This window comes from Dromiciops gliroides, chromosome 2 (genome assembly GCF_019393635.1).
Source record: "Dromiciops gliroides isolate mDroGli1 chromosome 2, mDroGli1.pri, whole genome shotgun sequence".
NCBI classification, from domain to species: Eukaryota; Metazoa; Chordata; class Mammalia; order Microbiotheria; family Microbiotheriidae; genus Dromiciops; species Dromiciops gliroides.
Genome location: NC_057862.1, coordinates 565977896 through 565996205, shown reverse-complemented (window position 1 = coordinate 565996205; position 18310 = coordinate 565977896). Strand labels below are relative to the sequence as shown.

The following is an 18310-nucleotide window of genomic DNA, read 5'->3' as shown; positions in this document are numbered from 1 at the left end:
CTCTGCAAAATGCTTGTTGAATTTCTTATTTTTGATAATCTATCTGCTTCATCGCTTGTCATCCATCCAGCCCACGTATTCCTTGTAAGCAGCATTCTAAGGTCAACTCTCAAACATTTTCCCAAGGCAAACCAGGCACTGCAGCCCTCCCCTTCCCGCAGCGTTCGCTCCTCCCTCTGGCTCCGCCCCGTCCCTCCCCCACCTCGTTCTTTCCCTTCACTCCCTCCGCCCCCCTCCCCCGGCCTCCCTATTCTTTTCTCCTTTTTCCTGCTCCCCAACGTCCACAACGTCGGGATGGGGAGCCTGCGCCTGCGCCTGCGCCATTGGGCCGAAGACCCTACCCGCGGTGGGGAGAAAGAAGAGACGGGCAGGCCGTTCAGCCAATGGAAGGCGCTTTCGCCCAGCAGCTGGGAGGCGGGGCCTTTGCGAGGGTGTTAGGTTAGAGCGAGGCGTGACCTAGTTGACAGGCTTTGAGGGGCTGCTGCCGCCGCCGCTGGTGCTGCTGCCGCCGCCGCCGCCGCTGCCACTGCCACTGCTGCTGCTGTCGCGGCTGCAGCTTCCCGGGCATCTTGCGAGGGGGAATTGGAACCGGAGCCCCAAGGCAGGAGCGAGGCAGTGAGGAGACGGGGAAGGGAGAGCCGGAGGAAGGGGGGACGGCGGCGGCGGCTGCGGGAGGGGGGGGGCAGAGACTCTTTCACTTTTTGGATTTCCCCGAGTTCCCCCTCCCACTCCGCGCGCGCACACACCCCCCCTTTTTTCCTGTGAGCCTGGGGAACTTGCAGCTCAAAGCCAGCCACCCCCACGGCAACATGTACCCCAGCAACAGGAAGAAAAAGGTGTGGAAAGAGGAGAAAGGTAACCGGTCCCTTTATTTTCTCTGGGTCGCTTATGGTCGGGGGTGAATGGGGGGTGGGATTGCCGTGCCGCCCTCCGCTCGGGCTGCCGTCCCTCCTCTTCTCTCATCGCTCCCTTCTCTGCGCGTGCTTTCTGTCGCTCCTGGTGCCCCCCCCCCCTCCGCCCCCGCCATCCCCATCCCCATCCCATCCCTATCCCCATCCCCTTACTTGCACACACGAGTGTGCACACACGTGCACTGGTACGCACACAGACACACTACCCCGACTCCGATACTCCCAGCCTGCCCTTGCACTTTGGTCTCAGGTGTTTGTTTCTGTTTTCTTTCCATCCTTCCAGGTTGGGACCTGGATCTGGAAGGATTTTGTCCTCTTCTCTCCCCCTCCCCCACTTCCCCCTCTATCTCCAGCCTCCGCTGGGACCTTCGCACATCCACCTGCACGTGCTGACCTGACTGTCACCTGGCAGTGGTGGCTGCTATTTTCTCCTGCTCACTTCACCTCTCCCCCCCCCCCCCATTCCCCCTTCCCGGACCTGTCCCGTCCTTGTTTTTCATTGGCATAAAGTGACAACACCTTTGTAGTTTTGTCCTTCCTCCCTATCCCATTTGACTTGACTGAAGTGTGACTATTATTTTTACGAGGTGGGCACCCCCGAATAGATAAGTATATATGATGTAAAGTTGACCCGAAACTGTAGGGTCAGTATAGGATAAGTAGCTTCAAAGCAGTTTGTGCATCGTTTTTTCTTGCCTGTGTGTGTTTTTTTTTTCTCTCTGACCCCCATTGATAAACTGAAGTTTCTTGGAGCAAGCTCTTATTACTTATGTCACTGTCTTGGACTGACTCCCTGATATTTGTGTATATCAAGGCTAATCCAAGTCAGCTTGTATTATCAGTGTCATTGATTTTGTTTAAAAAAACAAACCCAACCTATATCGATCGTTTTGTATGTCTTTTTAAAGGGAAAATGACGTTGCAGGAAAGTATATTTTTATACAAAGCACACTCTTTGACATACTCTTCCTTTTCACTTCTCTTTCCCTTCTTTCCTTTGCCTTTTACAAAAATACAGCAACATACCTATGGTGCTATTGCTCTCAGCACATCACCCTGTAAGATGGTCTAAATGTATACAGTATTCTCTGTGGGAATATCAAGCAATGAATAAATGGAAATTTGAACACCTTGTAAACTGTTACCTAAAAATGGGAAACTTTTATTTCAAGTATCAGTCCTTATGAGCAAGAACACAAAGGAGATAAAGAGATTTAAACTGAAAAAGAGGAACTCCATAGAGTCTTTCTCAAACAGCACCACTGGGAGACATTCACTCTCCCTCCTTTTTAGAATTTTAGTAAAGGCCATTATGACAATTATAGGTCAAAACAAATCCTGTTAATATTAGGTATATGGAAGACATGTTTTAATGTAACAAAATAGAACAACCTTAGAAAAATGATCTCTAAAATATCAGAGATTTAGCTTATGTGCCAAGTTATAGAATATTTTTATACGTAACTAGATTACTAAAAATGCTAGCCTTCCAATGTCATTACTGATGATGACATTAAGACTAAAAGCCCGAGTCTTAATAAAATACTGGAAAGGAATTTAGTAAATTTTAGACAAACTCTGGTAACTTTACTTGGTAGCAAATTTTCTTTTTCTGGGGTGGGGGGTAATGATTATTTTTAACTACAGCATATAGCCCTTCTGAAAAGACTTGATTTAAACCTTTGTGTTATGTATTGCTAAAATCCTTTGCATAAATCTTTATTCATGATCCTGAGGTATAACAATTAACAGCAGTGATTGCATATTAGTGGGAAAAACTTTTTGTTATATATTTTGATTAAAATGTAATGAATATTTAATACCCATTTTCCACCATAACAAAGTAGTTCCCCAACTTTAAGTGACTCTACACCATATATTGTTGTCTTTTAATAGCCACACTGATATAAATGACTAGCACATGTTTCAAAGCTTCTTTTTGCATGACTTTTCTTTCTGCTTCTATTAGCATAGAAAGAATAGTAAGCAGATGTTAAAATCAGGAAAAAAAGCAATAAATGGACAATCATGATGGAATATAATAATAAAAATGTCTGGGCCAAAGCTAAATTAGCTATTAGGCTTGTAACTTTTGTTTCACAAAAGAAATTTTGTAACCTGAAGTCTTTAATGTAAACTTAAGTGTAATTGTCTTGATAAATTCTCAGTATCTCCTGTTAGATTGCTTAAATGTTAAAGATTGTTATACTCCAAAGTAGTAAGACCTCCCTTTCTGAGAGCTGTTAATACCACAGTTGATACTAAAGAGAAAATAGGATTTATGAACTATTAATGGTCATCCTTTTAGAAAATTTATGACTTTTTTGTTTAAAGCTGTTGAATTATGAAGTAATGCTGACCTACCTTATCGAAATGACAAGATCGTATGCAAATTTACTTGAATTCAATATCTAAATAGAAATAGCTATTTGCTTGTCTGCATGATTGTTTTAGATTATATTATGATATGTGTGTGATTCATGTGGACAGTATTTGTTAGAAGTGAATTGCTTTGCTCTTTAAGAATAAGTTTTAAATAATACTGAAGCACTCCCTTGTACTCCTGTGGAATCAATATATTTGCTACCATGTATTTCCTGGTTCAAAGAAATAGCCTGCTAAAGTACTCAATTACATATATTGGTAAATTAATGTCCTTGGCTCTGCATTTTTGAACCACATTTTTGGTACCTTAGTCTTTAAAGACCCATTACACTGGAGATGGATAGCTTACATTTTATCTAAATATGTTTTATAATTTCAAGTTTCCAATGTGAATTATTTTCTATGTAGTTGCAGGTAGGTTTTGCTTTTGATATTTTGTTGCTTTTGTTTCTTTTATTGCTTTTTTCTCATTTAAAATTTTAAATGACTACAGAATGAAAGGTATTAGATGACATTCCTATAAGTTATGACTAACCTTTATAAAACCAGTATTTCTAACTTTTCTGATCCCAGTGTGAGGCAGTGTGCTATATAGTAGATGGAAATCTAGCTCTGTAGTCAGGACCTAGGTGCAAATCTTGTCTCTAACATTCTAACTGTGTGACCATTGGAAGGGGTCCCCAGATAATTTTACTAAGACCTTACATTGCAGAGTAATTGCTGATTTGCATTGGTACAGGGAATTTTCTCAACTAGAGTTCCCCAAACCCATGAAATCACAGGTAGAGATCACCTTCCCAAACCTCAACAGTAACTAAACATTGTAAATATTTTTACATTTTGTTTATTTTTTAAAAGAATAATGTAATCTCCCTCAAGTAAACATAGATGTTATGAATGTTGCTTATTTTTTTCTTCTAGAACAAAATTTATCTTGTTCTTATCCTTAATCAGTCCAAAAAAATTGAGAAGCAGCATGGTATAGTGCAAAGACTCTTGATTGGGAGAGAGTAAGGTGAACTGGTTCTATCAGTAGTGGAATGAAAATGAGCAAGTCACTTCATATCTTTAGGCTTCCGTTTTTCTACAAAATGAAATTAATTCTAAAGTTTCTTTTAGCTCTAAAATTCTATAATTTGTCAAGTATTTAATATTTAATTTATCTTATTGGGAGTGTTCAAGAACACTTCAATTTTTCATAAGGCCACTAACATTTTCAAAGTTAAATGCAAAATAATACTAAGTTTTTAAGTTTAAAAAATAAAAATGATGATTTGCATTTTTTTAAAAGAGCGTTTACTGAAGATGACCTTGGAAGAGAGACGAAAAGAATACGTGAGGGATTATGTTCCTTTGAAAGACATTCCATCATGGAAGGAAGAAATGAAGAGCAAAAGCCAGAATGATGGTAAGTTTTAAAATGACCAGCTGTTAGATTGTAACCTTTTATCAAAGACTTTATCTGGAAAGTTGTAACACTTTATTTAGAATTTCAATAGAAAGAGGCTAACAGCAATTAACAATTGGTAAAAAGGAGATACCACTTTTTGCTGTTTGAAATTACTATTGGATCATCATTTAGATTCTACCTGTATCTTTTTTTTCTAATTGAATTTGAATTAATGTAGTTGAATAATATGATTATGTAGGCTACTTTGTAGTATAGCTGAAAGAACACTGAACTTGGATCCAGAAAGACAGTTTTGAATTCCTACTCTAAAATGTATGTTTTGGGAGCTATGGCTGAGATTTTTAACCTCTTTGAAGCACAGTTTCTTTATCTTTAAAAGTGGGAATAATACTTGTATGTCCTCTTTACATCTTGGTTATATAGTGCTTTTTGAAATGTGAAACGTTAAATATTACCAAACAATATTGTCATTACAGTTATTATTTGAGGCTTGTATTTTTTTCCTAATTCCCAGACAAAATGCTGTGTTTTTGGTGTATGGAGCCCTTTACAAATTTATACCCAATTTCTTGAAAAGGAATTTCAAGCAAAATAATAATTAAAAAATACCCTTAGTAATACCCTAAAACATGAGTCCTTCTAACATTGTAGCAAATGGCTGGTATCAACCTTTTTCTACAACTAATTTCACCTCTATATGCATTTTAAAAAATACAGTATACATTATGTATCTTTAATTTGTGTTTTTCATTAAAAGTATTAATAAATGCTTGGTACTCTAAAAAAATTAAAAGATGAGTTAAGCTTTCTTTTTTCCTTTTAAAGTTGCTTTTAAAAAATGTAAACTTAGGAAAACGTAAAGATTAGGAGAAACTTAGTTATAACGTGTTTTCTTTTTAATCATCCCAGCCACTACCTCTGTCTGTCTCTGTCTCTCTTTCCCCACATATATATACACATATACATTTATACATATACAGATATATACACAATAAATATATATTTAAACAAATATACACCAATATGTTTATATATTTACATAGCTATATATTTTTAATTGCACTAAAATTCTACTTTGATGCCTCTTGTGGAAGTGATATGGGTTCTTATAACTACTGGCAAACCACGAGCTTTGAAAGGTCCTTCTAAGCTGGAAAGCCTTCATGAGGCTTCATAAACAGGCCTGGCATCATAGATTAGTATGTCTATCATTCAAACTACAGTTTGAGAGACGCATCACCAAATTGGAGAAAAGGTGTTGAATTTTTTGGTCACAATCACTCTTAGAGACTACATAGTAAAGCATAGTGAAGTTGAGATCTGTGTCAGTAGAGGGAGTACCCACACCAATGAAACTGCATTTCCTTTAGGTATGATTATATATTTTATGTGTGTTTAGTAAAAAAAAATTCTGTTGTCTTTCAAAGTAATTTTAAAACCCAGCTAATGGAATGTTTTTTAAAATAGCTAATTTGTAAGGAGGAAGCAAACAGGAATTTAAATATAATTCCATATTAGAGATGGAGCTAGAATATGAAAGTATTAATAACAAATTCATTACTTTGCCATAATTGACTGTAGTTCAGTTTTCAATGGTAGACTTTTTTGTCTATAGCATAGTGATATCATGTAGAATTACATGTGTGATATATAATTTTTAAATTTATTTTCTCTTGTTTGCATTATTTAATTGAATTCAATTTTTTATTCTTGGATTATAGTTTAAATGACAATTGTATATTAATTAGATTCTGTCAAAAATTCTACATATGTTAATTTTATAGATTTGGAAGGTTCATGGTTGGATTAGAGAAGAGTAGAAAGTAGGGTTTTTTTAATCCATTATACTTCCCTACATTTATAAATATTTTGGACTAATCTATTCCAAAGTATTGTACCATTGGTATAATATAAAAATGAGAGTTTTTACAAGTGCATATATCTAGTGTAAATTAATATACACAGTAAGTGAATTTTCAAAGGGAAAAAAGACTTTTGATTGTTTCAAAAGTTAGATGAAATTGGTATTTAAACTTATTTTCATTTATAACCTTTCTGTTCATTCTAGAGTTCTATTAGAATGCCACTCCATTACTGGATGTATGATTTGCTGTCTTTGGAGGGAACAAAGTAGTATAGAAGATTTGACTGTACTCCTACTACTTTTCTTTGATTTTAGTGAAAATCAGGGACCATATCTAGGATTAAGAATGCTATTTGCTTCTAGTGCAGCACTGGGAAGAAAATTGTCTTAATTTAATTCATCAAGCATTTATTAAGCACTTTCTATAATTGAGGCACTGTGTTTCCTCTTAGAGATATGATAACAGAATGAAAAATGATTCTTGCCCTTAGGGAGCCTATATTCTACTGGAGCAATACTATATAGGGACATCATGTTTAATTAATTAGAAGTCTGGATTTAGAATTGGAAAGACCTGGGTTCAATTCCTACTTCAGCCATAGTACTTGTGTGACCCTGGATTTTTTCCTTTGTAAAATGGGGATAATAACAGCACCTATCTGGGGGCAGCTGGGTGGCGTAGTGAATAAAGCACTGGCCCTGGATTTACAACACTTGACACTTACTAGCAGTGTGACCCTGGGCAAAACACTTAACCCTTATTGTCCTGCACAAATAAAATAAAATAAAACAAAAAAAAATAACAGCACCTATCACAGTGTGTATTGTGATGAACAAATGAGATAAGATATGTAAAGGCTTTTCAAACTTTAAAATGCTTTATAAATTAGGGTTTCTATTATTTTTGCTGTTATTATTATTAATATAACTTTGTAAGGGAAAAATAAATTAATATATAATGGATTAAACTAATACTTGAAATGTCATATGTTAAGGGCAGAGTACTTGGGGTTTCCAATTCACTCATTTTTGATCCTATGCTTATATCACATTAGCTTTTTTGGTTGCTGTGTCCCACTGTTAAGTCATATTGGGCTCATAGTTCATTAAAATCTGTAGGTTATTATTGTTGTTTTTGTATGAATTCCCATTTTTCTATATCATCCCCATATATAATTATGCATTTTTGCCCTCAAGCACAGTGCTTTACATTTGTCACTATTAAAATTAATATATTAGATTCTCATCATTTTTCCCACTTATAAATCTTTTTACATTCTGATTCTAACATTTAATGTATTAGCTATCCATCCTAGATTACTGTTCTTCATAAAATGGATTAAGAAAAAATTAACCCATCACTGATAAAATGTTGAACAGAACAGGAATAAGGATAGAGCCCTGTGTCACTTCTTTAGAGATGTCCTTTCAAATGAACATCAGTCCATTATTTATTATACTTTGAGTCCAGTTTCGAAGTCAATTCATATTAACTATACTATTATTAAGCCACATATTTTCAAGGATATCATGAAAGACTTTTTCAAATTCCTTGCTTAAATCCAGGTAGGATAAAGCACTTCATAAATCTTAAAAATACCCTATGAAGTGCTGTCTCTATAAAGCTGCTTCACTTTCTGGTTGTGTAGACATAGGCAAACCACTTATCTATTTTGAGGCTCAAAACTGAGGATCACCAGTAAAATGGGGATAATACTTGTGCTATCTATTTCACAAGACTGTTGTGGGGCAAGCACTTTGTAAAACTTAATGTGCTTATAAAATGGGAGTTACTATGTAGAGTTATTTTTCTTCTTGCTGTATAAAAATGGGAGTTATCTTAACAAGTTATCATTGCTATCATGTCTTTCTATAGGATTTCCCTAATCTGATAATTTAGTAACTGCCAAAAAAAGACATGAGAGTACAGAGTAACAGAATTTTAGGATTGGAAGGGGTCTCAGTGGCCATCAAATTAAAAAAGAATCTGACTATAACATCATAGACGAGTGTTTGCCCAGCCTGTGCTCACAGACCTCAAAGAAGAGGGAACAAGCTATCTGGAGACAGCCCATTCCACTCTTGCTCAACTCTAATTGTTAGGAAATTTTTTCTGACATAAATCCTAAATTTGCCCATTTGCAACTTCCATCTGTTGTTCTTCGTTCTGCTTTCTTGGACCAGTCAAAATAAGTTTAATCCCTTCTTTATATCATATCCCTTCAGATACTTGAAGACGGCATCACATCCCTTCTGAGGTTTCTCTTCTTCAGGTTACACATGCCTAGTTTCTTCAGTTGATTCTCATATGACATAAACCTAAGCCCTTTCACCATTTTTTCCTCCTTCTCTGAACACATGGCACCAATAACTGAGCAGTACTATAAATAAGGAGGGCAGAGTATAGTAGGACCATTACCTCCATATTTCTGGAAGCTATGTCTGTCTTAATGCACTTGTCACATCACACTGGTTACTCATATTGACTTTAAAGTCCACCAAATTTCCCAGGTCTTTTAGGATAACTGTCATGTTACCAAGCTTGCCCATCTCACATTTGTGAAGTTGATTTTTTTTTGTACTCACATGGAAGACTTTACATTTATCCCCGTTGAATTTCATTTTATAAGATTCATCCTAATTCTGTAGCCTGTAAAGATCCTTTTAGATCCTGACTCTATCATCTGCTGCACTAGCTATCTCTCTCAGCTTTTTGTCAACTGCACATTTGAGGAGTATGTCCTCTAGACCTTTATCCAAGTAAGTCATTGATAAAAATGTTAAACAGCACAGGGTTAGGCACAGATCCCTGTGGTACTTAACTGTAGACCTCTTGCTAAGTTCTCTTTGACTTTAGTCTTCTAACCAGTTCTAAATGGCCATAATTGTATAATCTAACCCCTATATTTCTATGTTCTCTACAAGAGAACACTTTATCAAAAGCTTTGCTAAAATTGAAGTATACTATATGTCCACAGTGTACTCATTTTCATCTCTATTAATCATTTCAAAAAAGGAAATGAAGCTAATCTGGCATGACATATTCTTGATGAACACGTTCTGGCTCTTTGTAATCACTGATTTCTTTTCTGGATATTTGTCAACTTTATTTTTAATGTTCCATTCTAGAATTTTCTCAGGAATTGAAGTAATGCTCAGTGACCTATAGTTGTAAACACTATTTTCTTTACCCTCTTAAAAACATTTGGAACATTTGTCTTTTACCAATTTTGTGTTACCTCTTCTGTTTTCCATGATCTTTCACAATTGAACAATCTGGCAGGCTTGATCAATAGATTAGTCTGGCATGTGTTGTAGTTAATGAAAAGATCACTGACGGTGGACCTAGCAGTTGCATCCACAAGTTCTTTGAGTATTTGGGGATGTAGTTCATTTGGGCAACTAGTAGTTTTCTAACTATTTTCTCCCTTATTTTGCTTTTCAGCTTTCTTCCTCCCAACCACCAACCCTATTCTTCCCAGTATACAAATGACTTTGCTTAGTAAGGAAAACAGAACCGCAATAGGGGTTTAGTAGTTTTGCCTTCTTTTTTGTTGTCTCTTGTCCCATCTGCCTCAGTCAATGGTCCTATCCTTTGCGTCTTTTTCTTCCATTGTAGCTAAAAAGCCTTTTATTCTGTCCTTAGCATTGATTACAATATTCAGTATGTTTTGTATGTATGTATTTATGCCTTATTGATGTATGTATTTAGCCTTCTTGACATTTTTTTAAAAGACTGTATCTCATTTTTATATTCTTTCTTAGTTGCTTACCCTTGCTTCCTCTCTTCTCTACTTATTCTTTTAAAATTGAAAGATAGATGAGTTATTTGTGCAAATACATTGCTTTTTATTACTGATTCCTATTCCTCATTGGAATTATTTGCATTTGTGTCTTTAGACTTTAGTTTTAGTGAGCTCATTCCATTTGAAATGACTTCCCTTGTAGAATATTGGATCCTAGCAGTCTACTCTATGCTAGGGATTGGAAATACCAGTGTGAAGCATGAAATGATCCCTACTTGCAATTGGCTTACATTCTAATTAGGGAGATAAGTACATGTAAAAATATGTACAACAAAAATGTTAAGTTAAAAATATTATATATACACAATGTAGTTAAATACAAGGTAGTTTGTGAGGGAGGGCAGTAGCAGTTGGGAGCATTAGAAAAGGTTTCATGAAGAAGATGGTACTGGAACTGCATCTTAAAGGAAAAGAGATACATTCCCGACTTGGGGGCATAGCCAGTGCAAACGGAGGAGGGAGATGGGAAATAGAGTGTTATAAATGAGGAACAGAGAAAATCAGCTGGATCTCAGAGTGGAGGAATAATGTCCAGTGAGCCTAGAAATATAGGTTGGGACTGGGTTCTGTGGTAATTTAAAAGCTGAAGGAACAGATTTATATTTTAACCTAGAGGCAACAGGAAGTTATTAGAGTTGGTTGCTTAAGGGAGTAACATCATATCTGTGCTTAAGGAAAATTGCTTTAGCAGCAGTGTGTTGGATAGGCTGAAGTGTTTAGAGACTTGAGGCAGGGAGAGCAGTTAGGAGGCTGTTGTAATAATCTAGGCAAGAGATGACGAAGGCCTGAACTAAAGTTGTAGCTGTTTGAATTGAGTGAAGGATACACATGCAAGAGATATTGTGAAGATAAAGGTGTCAAAATTTGGCAACCGATTGGGTAGGTAGAGTGAGGAATTGAAGATAATGCTGAGATTATGAACCAGTGAGACTGGAAGTTTGGTGGTACCTTCAAAGCTATAGGAAAGCTTGTAGGAGATTTCGGTTTGGGGAAAAGATACTGAGTTCAGTTTTAAACTTTTAAGTTTAAGATATCTTCAGGACATCAAGTTTAAAATGTCAAATAGCCAATTTGAGATTTAGGACTGGTGTTTGGAGGAGAAACTGGAATTGGACATGTAGTTCTGTGAGTTATCTGTCTAGAGATGGTAGTTATTACTCATGGGAGCTGATAGTATTACTTAGAGAAAGTACAGAGGGAGGATAGAAGAGGGCACAGGATAGAACCTTGGGGAAATACCCACATTTTGGAGGTGATGAGTTAGTTAAGGAGCCTAAGAAATACTCAGGGAGGAGGAGGAGCACCAAAGAATATTGTTCTTTCTCTCAATCTGTTTGAAATTAGTTTTCCTAAAACTTAGGGTACATGTTTTCCTTCTTATCTTTTGACAAATGTTAAGAAGAGATAGCCATTGCCAAGGTTCTTGTTGATTATTTTTTGAAAATGTTTCATTTGATACATTTTCTTAAATCGCCTTAATATGAATGTAATTAATAAAACAGTTATATATGTGGTTTGCCCCCAGAGGCATACAATTCTTTTCTGTAGTCTTGAATCACTCATTTACTTCATACGTTATTTCACATGCATTATTGCATTAAAAGCAGAAACATTTACTTTGAGAATTCTGACTAAATCATTAATAAAGCATTTGTTTACTGGTAAATGATTTATATGTTGATGGATTCAGGAGGTCCTAGGATTGCATTCCCAAGCCTTATCCCCATTTTTTTTGCACTGTTCTGTTGAAAACCAGATCAGTATGGGGATCAAGAGTTGAGAATTGAGCCAGGGGATTGTAAGTTCAAGTGTTGTCTTGTTTATTTTTTGTATTTCTTACAGGATGCTCAGTACAGAGTAAATAGGTACTTACTAAATATTTTTTGAATGAATTATTTTTATCAATACAGAAAATACTTATATCTTCATAATAAAATCACATAACTTTTTAAAAAGTCCTTTGAGAGGGATAAGCTGTGGATTGTTAGCATTAACTAACATAGTGTTAGTATTAAAATGATCATCAAACTATAGTGTGGTATAGGTACTTTAATTATCTGTTGAGAAGCTGTTTTAATTCATTTACTCTGTTACCATAGTTTATCATTATAACATTAAAAAATCATCATAATTTGTTTTTCCTTTTAGTAGAGTCCCATTTAAGGTTTCAGCTAAGCAATTAAAATGTAGTTAAACATTATATTTAACTAAATTTAAGTTAAACATATTAATTATATTAGTAAACATACCAGTTTAGTAAACAATATTAGTAAAACATTAGTACTAAACCATTAATAAACATGTTAATTAAACATATGGTTATGTGTTGCCCAAATAGTTAAAAGTTTATACTCTTTCAGAAGAATAAGTTTTCAGACAGCTTAATCCTCTGGTTGAAAAATTGAAGAAATGACTGAATTGTTTTTTATGCTAGAAACCTAAGGCTTCTTGTTTCCTGCATGGTATTGTAATATGTGATATCACCATTAGCTTTATTCTTTTTTTAATGTAATAAACATTTTTATTTATACTTTTGGGTTCCAATTTTTATCCCTCCTTTCCTCTCTCCCTTCCTCCCTGAGGTGGCAAGCAGTTATAGGTTATAAATGTATGATTATGTAAAACATTACCATATTTGTCATTTTGTACAAGAAACATTACTTTTATTGTCTTAATTTCCCTTTTTGTATGTTCTGATTGTCTTTATGTACTGACTTTTAAAGATTCTTCTGAGTACAAATTCTTGGACAGTATTTGCTCTAACCAAATGTTTTATGTGTTTTTTAAAAATGTGAATTTAGTACTATGGGTATTATCCTTAGATTTTTTAAACAAAGCAAAAATGGAAAGTAGGTGTTTTTCTGTTAAGTGTTAACATGCCCTTAATGTTGAGATTATAAGATGAAATATGCTTTGTACATTTATCCTGAACCTTCGTTTAGTGAAAGAATTATTATAGTTTGTATAAATTGTGTTTGATTTCATATTGTTTTAATTTATGCACATTCAAGTGTTTTCAAATGGGCTGAAGTCTTGTATTAGATGTCCTTTTCTCACTTTTTCTTGTAATCTTTTTTTCTTCATTCTAACTATACCATCTGGGAGTTTCTTTTTGTGGTCTATTCTTATTTTCTAAATATTTAGCTTTTGAAGTTCCCAAGTAGTCAAAATAACATTTTAAATATAGCAAACTGTCTTACCTGGGCATTATGATGTAGAAACAAGCTGAATAATATTTATAAAAACAAAAAGCATATGTGAAATAAGTTAAAAAATTCAGATATGATTTCATCAATATAGGGATTCCTGGTATGGAAACTCTATTGATGTAGCCTGGAAACTCTCATGCAACTTAATCATAGAGATTTACATGGAGACTTGTTTAGAAATAAAAAAAAAAATGTTGTACCAAAGTGGTTATGGACTAGGAAAGATGTTTTGAGCCATGTCTGGTTTATAAAGTGGGAACCATGGAGAGTGGATTGTTTCCAGACTTGAACCAAAAATTTAGTTATAACCTAAGATAGGGCATAGATCAAATTCAGGTAGATATTCCCCTCAGCTTACTTACAGTGCAGTATAGTAGATATTCTCTTTCAGGCATGACTTGGAACTGACCTAACTGGACTGGACATGCCAGTGTAGTTACAAATCATATCTACATTTGCCTTGGTTCAGACTCCAGATTCTGCTGGTCTAGAACTGCTGGTTCTAGAACTAGAAATCCATTTCTGTAGTACTTACCTCGTGGTTTGTTTTGTCCTCTTTATCTTTTGCTTATAAGGACGTTTTTTTTTGGCCTAGAACATTATCTTTTCTGAGAGAATCAACAAGCTTTTTCTTTTAAAATTCCTCTAGCATAGCACTAGAAGTTTAGCATTGATCAACTGATGTCTGTTTTAACCTTGGATGCAAAATTTCAAGACTCTGAACCCCACAGATTTGTAGCAGAATTGTATTACACATGTTAACAGTGAAATAGGGAGATTTTTATAAAGTTTAGTGACACTTGTTGTATTAGGAAAAATGGGATTATTTTTAGTACTTAAATTGAGGTATTTTAGGCACCTGAAAAATAAAAAATTTGCAGTTAAATTAGGCACCTATACTGAAGCCTCATCAGCAAAGGTTTCACAGAAAAGAAAGATCCCATGGTAGTTTTGTTTCTGTCACTTGTACTTTTCCATGTAGTTGTCTTTGAGCATATGCCTTAGAATTATCGTGTAATATTGTCAGTAAAATGCATGTCAAACTTGGATGATTTTGTGAAGAGGAAACCAAAAGAAACCTCAAAGTCATTTCTTTGGCTCAATTGAGTTTTTTTTTAAATAAAAAAATACTTGTCAACTAGAATGCTACATAGTCTCTTTTTTGGGGGGGCAGGACAGTGAGGGTTAAGTGACTTGCCCAGGGTCACACAGCTACTAAGTGTTAAGTGTCTGAGGTTAGATTTGAACTCAAGTCCTCCTGAATCCAGTGCCCAGTGCTTTATCCACTGTGCCACATGCCCTAAATAGTATCTTATACTTAGTTCCTTGGCCTTTTTTGTTGGGAAAGAAAAACATTGTCCTCATCTTATTCCCTCTGGAATGAATTGAATAGCTTTTATTTCTGAGTTCAGTTGGTACTTCAAACGACAACAAAAGCTCTAAAACAGAACAAAGAAACCCCTTTATTCTTCACAGGCTGAATTATTCTTGTTGTTCAGTCATTTAGTCATATTTGACTTTTCATGACGCTGTAGACCCTATCATTCCAATACTGTCCATGGGGTTGTCTTGGCAAAGATATGGGAATGATTTCCTTTAAGGGAAACAGAAGTTAAGTGACTTGACTAGGGTCACACAGCTAGTAAGTGTCTGAGGCCAGATTTGAATTCAGGTCTTCCTGATTCCAGGCCCAGCACTCTATTCACTGAGCTGAGTAGCTACCTCTAATTTGTCTTATTTACCTCTTTTTGTATATTCTTAGAATTATCTTCCTTCAAAGATCAGCTCAGATGCTCCTTTCTCTGTGGAGCCTTCTATAATGGCCAGACACCCCACTCCCCCATTCTTTTTTCAATTTTCTTGTATTTACTTACTTATGGATATTGCATGCATTTCCCCAGTAGATTATAATGAGATAATAATATACATGAAATGCTTTTACAAATTGTAAAGCACTTACATACATGCTAGGGATATTATTATCATCATTTTAATTAAATTACAATTAGGGAAGGAACTATATCATATTTGCACATAATTGACACTTAATATTTGAATTCAACTGCATTTAAAAAAGAGTCTAATTTCTAATTTTTCAAAAGAAGGAAAATGTGACATAGAGAATTCGATATGGTTAGTAGCTAGGTGGTGCACAGGAAGATGAGTTCATATCTGGTCTCAGACACATACTAGCTGTGTGACCCTAGGAAAGTCACTTAACCTCTGTTTGCCTCAGTTTCTTCATCTGTAAAATGCGGATAATAATGGCACCTCCCTCTCAGAGTTGTAGTGAGGATCAAATGAGATAATAATTATAAAATGCTCAGCACAGTTCCTGGCACATAGGAAGGACTATAAAAATGTTAGCTATTATTATTATGTATAAACTAAATAAAAGTGAAAAGTTAAGGATTCTCCACAGTGTATATTTTTTTATACATTTATGACATTCAATGATGAGAAAAAGGTGTAGTTGATGATGTCTATTACATATTAATTGGAGTTAACTACTCAGATCCTGCTATATATTGTCTTTGGCTCACTATGCTTTTTTAGAATCACCCCATGCTCTTTTATTCCTAATTAGCTATATAATTGTTAATTTGGTATCCAAATTTGGCATATGTGCATGTGTGTGTATATACATGTATATGTGTATATTTGTGTGTCTGTGTATACACACATACAATATTTAATCACCATGGTAATCCCAAGGCATATAGCCATATGATGGAAATAGAATTCACAGAAATAAAACTACATACAATTTTTTCTATAAAATCTTTGTTTTATTTTTGTTACTACCCACTTCATCACTACTTCACAGGTGGTGACAAATATATCTAACAAAGTAGGAACTATGGTAAAGAAAAGGTTTTCTGAAGCAGTAATTTTGTGTCCTCACAACAATAGAGACTATGGGTCCCTATTTTCTAATTTTAGTGTCAGGTGTCTCTTAGTGAAGATAATGGGGGTTCTATATTAAAATACAGTATCCACCTTCAAAGAACATTTGAATTCTGAAGGTCTTGACTGTGGTTACCATTGTCTCTAATAATAAAAAATAGAAAACATATGAAGGACAGAATTGTGAGCAGTCTTATTGAGCTATTAACTAGATCAGAAATCCTTATTTTCAGCTTCTTACCCCTTAGCTGATCTATATAGAGTATAGATGAGAAGTAGAATATTTTAAAGTATTCTATGTTTTTTCAGTGTTTATACCAATAAAATTAATATTACCAGCTTTAAACTGTGAAGACAAGCAACTGTCTGGTTGATTTTTTGTTTGGTTTTGTTTCATGTTTTTTGTAGAGTGTAGCATAGTACAGTATATAAATACTTGCTTTTTGGTGAATACAATAAATAAAGTCCATGTTTGTGAGGAGATTTTTAGTTAGTTACACTGTAGAATTTCTTCCTAAAAATCATGAAATAATCATATGTATTATGGAATCTTTATAAATATTATACTATATATAAAATATATTAGAAACTCATATTACCAGATTTGTGGAGAAAAGCCATCAGTGTTGTGAGATTTGTTTAATATTTGAAACCTCAAATATTGTCAATTAAAGGTTTAGGAAATAAGCATGGTATTGGCAGTTTGAAGGATGTTAGCTTAAGGATATATAATTTTAAATAATAGTTTAATTTTATTGTGAGTCATACTGAATTACTGATGAATAGTACTACTGAACATACCACTGATTCAGGAACCATTTATTACTTGCTCTGTAGAGTTTTTGTAGAACTTTTGCATTGACACCTTTGGGGAATAAGTCTCCCTGGTTGGTTACATATTTGTAGTTTTGCAGACTGGTAGCATATACCTGCTTATAACAATTAGTTCTTCATGCCATTTTCTTCTTTTTTTTAAAATTAATTTTCTTTCTTTTTTTTTAGTGAGGCAATTGGGTTAAGTGACTTGCCCAGGGTCACACAGCTAGTAAGTGTTAAGCATCTGAGGCTGAATTTGAACTCAGGTCATCCTGACTCCAGGGCCGGTGCTCTATCCACTGCGTTCATGCCATTTTCAATAGTAATTTTTAATGATTAAAATAGTTTACTTTCCACCGGGCATTTAGCTTGATGGTATGGTTCTCTTTTTCACAGATACCATTGGAAGTTGAGGGGTAAGGTAGAATAAGGAGGCTGCTCTGTTGTTGCCCTAACTGAACTTTTGTGGCTTGATTATATCTCTGTTGTATAGCATACCTAAATATGTTTAAACATTGGTTTGATTTAGTGATTAATAGAAAAATGTTGTTATTTCATATATATAATGTTGATATTTGCCTATTCTTATGCTACATCTTTGCTTGTTATGATGATGGGTCTATGAGGGAAAAAGAAACAATCTGTATTTCTTTTATAACTTGCATGTGGACTGAAATTGGCTTTTCCTTTTGGTTCTTACATACTTTCTAGTTTTTTATTTTTGCTTGGCGATGAGGGTTAAGTGACTTGCCCAGGGTCACACAGCTAGTAAGTGTCAAGTGTCTGAGGCTACATTTGAACTCAGGACTTCCTGAATCCAGGTCTGGTGCTTTATCCACTGAGCCACCTAGCTGCCCCCTTCTAGTTTTCTAATCAGTAATTAGCTTATAGCCAGATCCTGTCAAATGTTGCTCATCAAGTTTATATTCTAGGTTTGAGTATTCAAGCAGAGCTTAGTAGATAGAACACTGGACTCAGAGTTAGAAAGACCAGAGTTTGAC

General features: G+C 35.1%; 1 protein-coding gene across 3 annotated transcripts in view; it reads left to right on the top strand.

Moving 5' to 3' along the window:
* The first annotated feature begins 519 nt into the window (after nucleotides 1-519).
* Nucleotides 520-18310, top strand: part of MACROD2 (mono-ADP ribosylhydrolase 2) — a 2303223-nt gene continuing 2285432 nt past the window's right edge. For all 3 annotated transcript variants that reach the window (XM_043982733.1, XM_043982732.1, XM_043982731.1), the window contains exons 1-2: nucleotides 520-855; nucleotides 4588-4704. In XM_043982733.1, the coding sequence (XP_043838668.1) occupies nucleotides 810-855; nucleotides 4588-4704 (163 nt within the window). In that variant the 5' untranslated portion in view covers nucleotides 520-809. The remainder of the gene's footprint in view (nucleotides 856-4587; nucleotides 4705-18310) is intronic.